We start from the raw sequence: 8910 nt of genomic DNA on the forward strand, positions 1-8910 counted from the left end.
ACCCTTCTTCAATCAAAGGATAATACACAAACCAGGGGATTCAAAGAAAGGGCGGATGGCAGATTTAGCAGTAAAGATGGCATACAACAACCAACTTCAAAACAATTGGCTTCCCAAATGAAAAGGGAGACAAAGTCCTCAAAGATCTTTCAGAGCACTCAGGTGATATTACAAATTGCTCCAATTGACATCAACAGAAAGAGATGGGAGACACACAGATCAGTGATGAACTCCTTGAGTCAACTGTTAAATACAGAAGCACGGAAGATCGACCTCAAGAATATCCGATGGCTCCCACACAAGTACTGTATGGTCATAAAAGAGTTTGTCTCACCTTTGAACATGCTGTGATCCCTCTCATTCTCCTATCTGGGCAAATTTCAAATTATTCCCACAAGAGTTTTCTTTGAACCAATGACTTTGCCCCCTCTACGGAGCAGACCTACTTCTTTGATCCCTGAGAGCAATCCTCAAAGAGTAACCAGGGAAGACTTCAACTGTAGATCTGATTCCAATGCTGGGAAATCAATAAGGGTACAGGCAAAGAACTTAACGATCTCCCCCTTATCTGAACACAGATCTTTGTTTCGTAATAGAGAAGAAACTCAAGCTCCCTTGATTGACCTTAGCAATAAATGGGAGGAAGTCAAAGCTAGTGTTGCTTCAGTATGTAACAAGACCATATCACTGAGAAATTTCCTAATGACGGATGACTCGGGCTTACAAGCCAAAGCTGCACCCTTCAACCAATATTCAACAACAAGAAATGATAACAGCTTGATACAAAAACCTAAGCAAGATCCTAAGCAACAGATGGTACCTCATCAGGATATCCCAATTCTGATTTCCTTAGATAATGAAGAAACTGAAAACAACAAAGGACATCTCATGCAAGGGGCTAGTTCACAAGAATCATTTGATTCTGAACTTCGAACATTAGCCACCCTGGAGAAGGACACGACTACTCAACTTAGCCCTCTAAAAACTGCATCTCAACCCACCCTACCGCAACACAGCACAATTCAATCTGCAGACATGCATCACTCTGGAACGACCGACATGGCTACACCTTTTAATCTTAACACCCAGGATCCTCCCCTATCTCCTGATCTTATGGACTGACAGAAAACTATAAATGACACCATCTTTGTTCTGTCATGGAATATAGCAGGATGGAATGCAAAGAGCAATGACAATTCCTTCATCAAGTATCTTTCTAAGTTCGATATCTTACTGTTGCAAGAGACTTGGGCACTAGGGGAAATTGAAGTTAATGGTTACTCTGCCCACCAAATAAGTGCCACTCCCAGTGAAAAGAGGGGCAGAGCCAAGGGCAGCCTTCTTACATTGGTTTCAACTAAGCTCAATATTATAATGACCAAACTCCCCTCCCTTAATCAATATGCTGCAGCAGTGAAGGTCAAATTTAATCACAGTACAATAGTGTTCATCAATGTATATTTACCACCCCAGAGACGGAATGCCCAGATCGAACGGATTTACCAAGATCTTGAATCCTATATCCTGAACCTTTTACTAACTAACGATGACCAAATGATAATTGGGGGTGATTTTAATGCCAGATTGGGTACAAATGACTTGGCTCTTTATGCTGCTTATAATTTATGCCCCCCTGATGGATTACACTTCCCCATAGTCACTAGGCGCCTCTTTAAAGATACCATCAGTAATTTTGCAGGCCTTAATTTGGCACAACTAGTTTATCAGCTTGACCTACACATATTAAATGGTAGAACTTCAGGTGACATACCAGGGGAATTCTCTTTCTGGTCGGGAGCGAGGATGAGTACCATAGATTATGTGATTGTCAGCTGTAACATACTGAATACTGTCATCAATTTGGTGATCGACAGTAGGATTGATAGTGATCACCTGCCATTAAAATTGTCCCTGAAGGTACAAGAACATCACACTCATATTGAGAAGGCCTTGCCTGTGAATCCTGAGATGTTACTAACCAACTCCAGGATCAAATGGTCAGGAAAGGCTCCAATTTATTTTACTAATCTACTTAATAACAATCAATTCTCTGAGATCCATTCCACCTTTCTCAAAGTGGGCCAAAGTAGCAACATAATTGCGCTGTATGAAACACTAATAAATAAACTAGTAGACTTAGCTGGTACAAATAGCGCAACAAAAACCCATACTAACAAGCACAGGTCCTATAACTGGTTTGATAAGGAGTGTGTAGATGCAAAAAAACTGGTAATTTCAAAATTTAAACAAAATAAAAACAAAAACCCATCATCAATGGAAGTGGAGGAACTGCTGCAACTTATGAAAGGCTATAAGAAATTAATTAAAGAGAAAAAAAGGAGAGCTCAACAGATACAATGGGAAAAACTTATCAAAGCAGTCAGGGGGAAAGATATGAAATCATTTTGGGAATCCATAACATTGACTACCAATAATCCTTCAGTTAGGATGAACTCTTATATTAATGCTCGAGTGTGGGAAGCCCACTTCCATGAGCTTTATGCCAAAAGAGACAATCCCTCATTCCATGTGAGTCGCTTATATATAAATCTACCAGAATGGCACCCTGTATCAATCTCTGAAATAAAAGACCTTGTGAACCAACTGAAAATTGGCAAGGCCCCTGGCTGTGATCGTATTCCTCCCGAACTGATTAAGAACAACTGTGAATGGTGGGCCCCAATTCTGGCAAACCTTTTCACTTATATTGACCAAAACGCTCACATGCCATCGGAATGGGGCACAGCCATTATTGTCCCCATTTATAAAAAAGGTAAAAAAGACAATCCAGCTAATTATAGGCCAATCAGTTTACAACCCATAATTAGTAAGCTTTATGCCAGACATTTATCATGGAAATTGATAGATTGGATGGACTGTGAGAGTGTTTTGGCAGATGAACAAGCTGGATTTAGATCTGGTAGATCTACACAGGATCATGCCCTTATTCTAAGGCACCTAGTTGATAAGTACACTAAGAAGCCCTGAGGGTCCCTATTTGCCGCTTTTATTGATCTTAGATCGGCTTTTGATCTAATTTCGCGAGATAGGCTCTGGAGTAAGTTAGAGTCTTCCACAATAGATTGACGCCTTCTGCTGCTTATGTATAAGCTGCATGAAAATACAACACTCAGAATTAGATGCAACAAGGAAGGACACTTGTCTGATAAAGTTCCAACCTATAATGGTGTGAAGCAAGGGTGTATATTAGCTCCGATGTTATTTAATTTCTATATCAACTCAATGGTAACGGCACTCAGCCGTCCAGAGTTCCATCCCCCCAAACTAGCCAACAGACGTATATCACTTCTGTTATACGCAGATGATGCAGTCCTAATTTCACAGACACCAATAGGACTAAAGAGAGCTTTACACGCTCTTGCACAATACTGTAAAGAGGAAATGCTACAGATAAATTACTCAAAGACCAAAGTTTTAGTGTTTGCTCAAAGGCCCAGGATCTATAAGTGGTTAATAGATGAGCATGAGATAGAACAAATTAAGGCTTGTAAGTATTTGGGCGTTGTTCTCGAATATAAAGGAAACCACAAGGCCCATGTTAACAATGTGGTACAAGCAGCACAAAAATCTAGCCTTGCTATACTAAAATTCTTCTATTCAAAGGGAGGTCAGTACATTCCAGCAGCACTAAGATTGTTTCAGGCCAAATCCCTTAGTCAGCTTTTGTATGGAGCACAATTGGGCCCCTATACTTTGTTTATCCAGCTAGAAGTAGTTCAATCTAAATTTGTGAGAGCTATATTACAAGTACCAAGAGGGGTATCCAATGCAGCCCTCAGGCTTGAAGTGGGCTACCTGAAGGTTGAAGCCAGAGCTTGGCTAGCTATTTTTAACTTTTGGCTAAAACTAACCTTTCAGCCAATTAGACTGACTTCACTGGTATTACAGGATAATCATCAGTCACTTTGGAAGAGAGCAATATACCATAAAATCAACAGAAATGGCTATTCGGTAGAAAGTATCCAACAAATGGGATACGTTAAGGCCAAGAGTAATTTTAGGCAGCGTATTATTGAGACAGAAAGGCAGCAGGACCTTGGTACTATCAGAAATAGGTTTATACTTGACAACACACTGCTTCCACCCAAACGGGCAAAATATCTCTACTTACCCTTAACACCTAAACAACGCAAAGCTCTTACTCTGGCCTGCTTCAATGCACTTCCGTCAGCAGTCCAGGATGGAAAGTATAACAACACCCCTTACACTCAGCGTTTATGCCCCTGTAACTCTGGTGAGATTGAATCTATCTCCCATGTGTTACTTACTTCACTGTGCTTTTTACTCTGACATTCGAGAAGTCCATGTCGACCCTTACATAAGGGCATTTCCTGGACGATCAGAGGCACACTAGACACAGCTTTTGCTGACAGGGCGATGCCCTGGCAGATATATTGGGCTTAATTCAGATATGCTGACAAAAGTTGCTAAATTCTGTGCTGCTGCAATAAAAATCTGTGAAGGAAAGGTTCCACCTAAAGCGCAGTTATAGAATCTGTAAATTGGTGTACACCAATTAATGATCACATGGGCTATATGAGCTTTAAAATAACAAATCTGGCATTCTATGCAAGCTGTAATAGCCCATAGATAAAGCCTATGATAGGGAGGTAGGAGATATCTAGTAAGATGTATATATGTATATAGATGCTTTTAGTGCTTTGGTGTTTTTAGTGTTTTTAATGCTTTTATATTGTTTTTATGTCTCCTAATTTAAAAAATGTATCTTACTTTTGCTGGTCAATGACCATAATAAACATTTATTATTATTATTATTACTCTCAAATATTCAAAGACCACAACTAGAGACACAAAATATGTTCCCAGAAGCTTTCCTGTAGACCCCCCCACACACACACACACACACCAAAGAGAGAGGCTTGTAAATGAGCCAGAAAGCATTTTCTGCTATTATCAGCCATGGAATTGTTGGATTAATGCACAAATGTTGCAGCATTTTTTAAAAAAATTTATAAGAAATGTCTGAAGACACAAAGCTGAAGATAGAAAAGTTCCTCAGGCAGATTTAGGAGGAATAGTCATGCCATCTGAGGGAGGCAGCTGTATGGAAGATACACCATAAAGACCAGTGGATTGATGAGTAGAGATGGGGCCGATTCATGAACCATGAATTACCCCCTCAGTGATCTGAGGAAGAATGAATCAATTCGTCATTCATCGGGTCTTTTTTCCCCTCCTTTCCCTCAAGAGGAGGGAAAGCAGGGATCAAAGCAATCGTGCAGCAGCAGCCTCTCTGCTTATGCCCCTGAGGAACAGCTGATCCGCAGGGGCATAAGCAGGTAGGGAACGAAGGGACAAATATAGAAGGGTTATATTCGTTATATAGAAGAGTTATATTTGTTGCTTCATATTTTGGGGGTCCAGACGAACCAGGGATATTTATCAAATATCCTGATTCATTCTTATATTCTTCCCCATGTCTATTCGTGAGTCTTTCATCTATTTTCAAGGACAGGACATAAATCACCATTGTAATTGACATTTAATATTTTCAATATCTACTGAATGCAACAAAAGGTGGGAAATATTGCCCCTCCTTGGACATAACAGTTGGATGTCTGTTCTTTCTGTCTCTTATTTATGAAGCTCTTCGTCTGATAGTCAGCATGCGAACAGCCACTTTTTTCAGTCTTGCATTACTCAATATTAACATTATGGTGTGTGCCAAAGGAAAGGAGGACACCAATAAGTCAGCAATCCATTCTCCAAGAGTGTCCTGCCTGAAATGCGCAACTGAATAAGTAGCCATACCCATGAAATAGGAAAGGTAGCAGAAGAGATAGAACACCAGAGGCTTCATGACGTTGATGTGGACTTGAGTGCTGACATCCTTCATACCAGCACCAGTCTTTCTCAGATTTGTTATGTGCCTCCACAGGGAGGTAATTAAAAGAATGGTTGAGACGGCGCTTAGGCTGAAATTTATGGAAACCAGGCCGAACCGCACAGGTCGAAAAAGAGAGAATAAATTGTTGCAAACCATCCTTTCGCTGGTGTTCATTGGCAGATCTCCTGTCAGATTGCACCGCCTTTTGTATCCAGAATATCTGATAAATGAAGGAACAGAGACAACCATGGAAACAATTATTGAAATCCCAAGCAATCTAGGTGCCAGCAGGTTGATTCTTGGCTTCAGCCAGAGTAAGAAGGGATTGGCAAAGTTGGTGACCTTCACACAACAGAGAACACTCAGCCACGTGGCACACCAGATGCTGATAATGTCAAAAAAGAATGAACTAAAGTTTAGAAATTCCTCTGTACGAGTATGTTTATATGTCTCTGAAGCGGCAATTCCTAGAATAAAGGCCAGTCCGCCAGTCCACAGTGTGAGAACCCGGGAGCTGCTCAAACAGGTCAAAAGGAAATCAGAAGGAATCATCTTCCTTTGTTGGAACCATTGATACCCCTTCACGACTATAATAAATCCATTTCCTAAAAGAGCAAAACTGCATGATATTGCTACAATCATCCAGGTAACGATAACATATTGATGCATGATCTCAGCAACCATTATAGTCCCTTTTTGGGAGAGGCGTCAGAAAAGGAGTCTTTGCTGGTGATTACTCTTGGCTTCTGCCTGATGTCCAGCAGAGAAAATTCCCGTTCTTGGAGCTTTTAAAATAGCTACATAATGCTACAGAGAAAGAAATGCAAATCTCTGGAGGATACAATTACTAATGACGCAACAAGGTGTCTTGTTCCCTAAGGACGTATTTGAGTAAGTAACGATCTTATGCCACTTTGTTGGCTGAGCAAGCAAAGTTCATCAGGTAATCCTTTTATGCCTCTTTGCTCTTTCTCTCTTTAAGAGGTTCCATCCACCCCTTGGAAAAACGGAAATCATAAACTTCTTGTGCTTTTTTTGCCTGTTTGTTTCAATGTTGTGTCAATGTTGTGTCAATGTTGTGTTTGTTTCAATGTTGTGTCATGCTATACGTAGGAGTGCAAATTTCAGGAGCCTTTTGGTATTAAATACACAACCATGCCCCTCAGTGACACAGAGAGGCCCAATGTGTGTGTGCTATATATGTGTGTGTGTTACACACACACACACACACACACACACACACACACACACACACACACATGCATACATACATTTGCCTATAAAGAAAAAAGTCCATGTCTGCTTGTCTTGTCGCAGCTACATGAGCAGGTGCACGAAGGAGGGTTGGTGTGCAGCACTCACACTCAGAGGCTGTTCCCATGTCAGGAAGAATCACTGACAGTCAGGGAAGGTGACCGGCGCTACAGGAGGCCCTTCTTCTCCTAGGGACAGGGCGACAGAGCCCTAACTCCTGCAGAGTCAAAACAGTTGTATGAACGAGCCCCTTGAAACAATCATCGATCGATGATTCACCAATCTCTCTCAGGATTGCTCATAGAGAGGCTGTGGTGATACATGCCTCCTTTTCCATTTCCTCTCTTCGTGAGATAGAGGAAGAGACTCGAGCTCCAACTCAGGAACGTCAAATGCCCGCCCTAATGTAGGGCTAAAAAGGGCCACGGCCGGACTGGACGGTAGTGCAGTCACTGAATGGCCAGTTGGAGGAGAGAGGCTATCAGGCGATCCCGGAGTCTGTGCAGGTAGAGCTGGCACATCGTCTCCTCAGAGGCAAATTCGCTAGCCTCTGTCGAGGATTCCTCTGTTGATGTAGACTTAGATTTTAAGGACTCCTTGGCATTGTCAGGTCCCCTACTGGATCGGGGGGAAGCTATGTGAGAGGAAACCAGGAGTGTCACCCGCTCTATTTTTCAGGTGACTAGACAGTTGAAGTAGCCAAAAAAGCGAGGTAAAGGCTGCACCTATCTGGGTAAGATGTAGCTTACTCAGGCAGAAAATCATTAATGTGCCCGAGAGTCAAAATGAGGAGGCCGAAAAAGGCGGGAAAGGAGAAAGAAGTAAACAGTTGAAGTGTGTGTGTGTGTGGGGGGGTAAGACAAATAGCTGGCAAGCGAAAAAGAAAACAACTCACGGGGGATCATAGATTAGATCATTGAGAAGGGAAAGAATCCAATTTAGAGGGAATTGATCAATAAGCTAAAGGAAAAACCCTGTGGAAATAGCTCTATGACTCTGTAGAACTTTACAGCATGGCGGAAAAAAGGAACTGAGGGGAATCTTGGGTGGGAGGAGCATGTGCCTCATGAGGGATCATCCCATAAAATTGTTACTTTTAGCTGTGGAATGCTCCGAGAACATCAGCGCAGGTGCAGACTAAACCCATATGTGTGTATTCACAGAGGCCACGAAGACAAAAGAAAGGTTACTTACCTGTAACCATGGTTCTTCGAGTGGACCTCTGCGAATTCACACTACCCACCCATCCTCCCCTCTGTCTGTCACAGGTATCTTATTGTTGTATAACTCTCGTGCCCGGCGGACAAATTCCATCCTTCCCCTTCAAGAGTTATCACACACCTTTCTGGCCCAGCAGTACGGCATGCAATCATTTTGGCTTGCTTGCTTGTTTAGTCTGGGAGATATCTGCTGGTACCAGATGCAGAATTTGTGTTTTTCTGAGAGAGAAAGTGGGGGGAAAGCAAGGGAAGGGAAGCAGGGAGGGGGGAAGGGAGAAAACAGGACTCTCTCTCTCTCTCTCTCTCTCTCTCTCTCTCTCTGGTCTTGCTGCTACTTTTCATTGTTTCCTTCTCTGTATATCTACATATTTGAAAGAGATGCTGTGTGTTTTGATTTCACTAGAAGTGGGTTTCTTCAATGAAACAGTGTGCTTCCCCCCCCCCCTTAGCCCTAGAGGGAAGGCTGAAAGAAGTGTGTGAAGAAGGACAAGGAAACGTTCTCAAATAAATGAATCCAGCTGCACAAGAGCCACCCCCCCATCAAGCCTCTGCCCCTTCTGCTGATAC

General features: G+C 42.1%; 1 protein-coding gene across 1 annotated transcript; it reads right to left on the bottom strand.

Annotated features, from left to right (window-relative positions):
• Positions 1 to 2271: 2271 nt before the first annotated feature.
• On the bottom strand, positions 2272 to 8588 carry LOC144586233 (taste receptor type 2 member 105-like). The gene is made up of 3 exons (XM_078384077.1): positions 6249 to 8588; positions 5794 to 5957; positions 2272 to 2309 (listed from the first exon to the last, which is right to left on the bottom strand). The coding sequence occupies exons 1-3, from the start codon at positions 6551 to 6553 to the stop codon at positions 2272 to 2274; spliced, it is 507 nt and encodes a 168-aa protein (XP_078240203.1). The 5' UTR covers positions 6554 to 8588.
• Between the last annotated feature and the right edge of the window lie 322 nt (positions 8589 to 8910).

Source organism: Pogona vitticeps, chromosome 2 (genome assembly GCF_051106095.1).
Source record: "Pogona vitticeps strain Pit_001003342236 chromosome 2, PviZW2.1, whole genome shotgun sequence".
Taxonomy (NCBI): Eukaryota; Metazoa; Chordata; class Lepidosauria; order Squamata; family Agamidae; genus Pogona; species Pogona vitticeps.

Excerpts from the sequence above, each read along its gene's own strand:
- LOC144586233 (XM_078384077.1), bottom strand. The coding sequence starts at position 6,553 with ATGGTTGCTGAGATCATGCATCAATATGTTATCGTTACCTGGATGATT. Across the intron at positions 5,958-6,248 it reads TTTGACATTATCAGCATCTG|CCTAAGCGCCGTCTCAACCA; the intron begins GTGTGCCACGTG and ends CATAAATTTCAG. Across the intron at positions 2,310-5,793 it reads CTACCTTTCCTATTTCATGG|CCTTTCATAAGTTGCAGCAG; the intron begins GTATGGCTACTT and ends AATTTCTTATAG.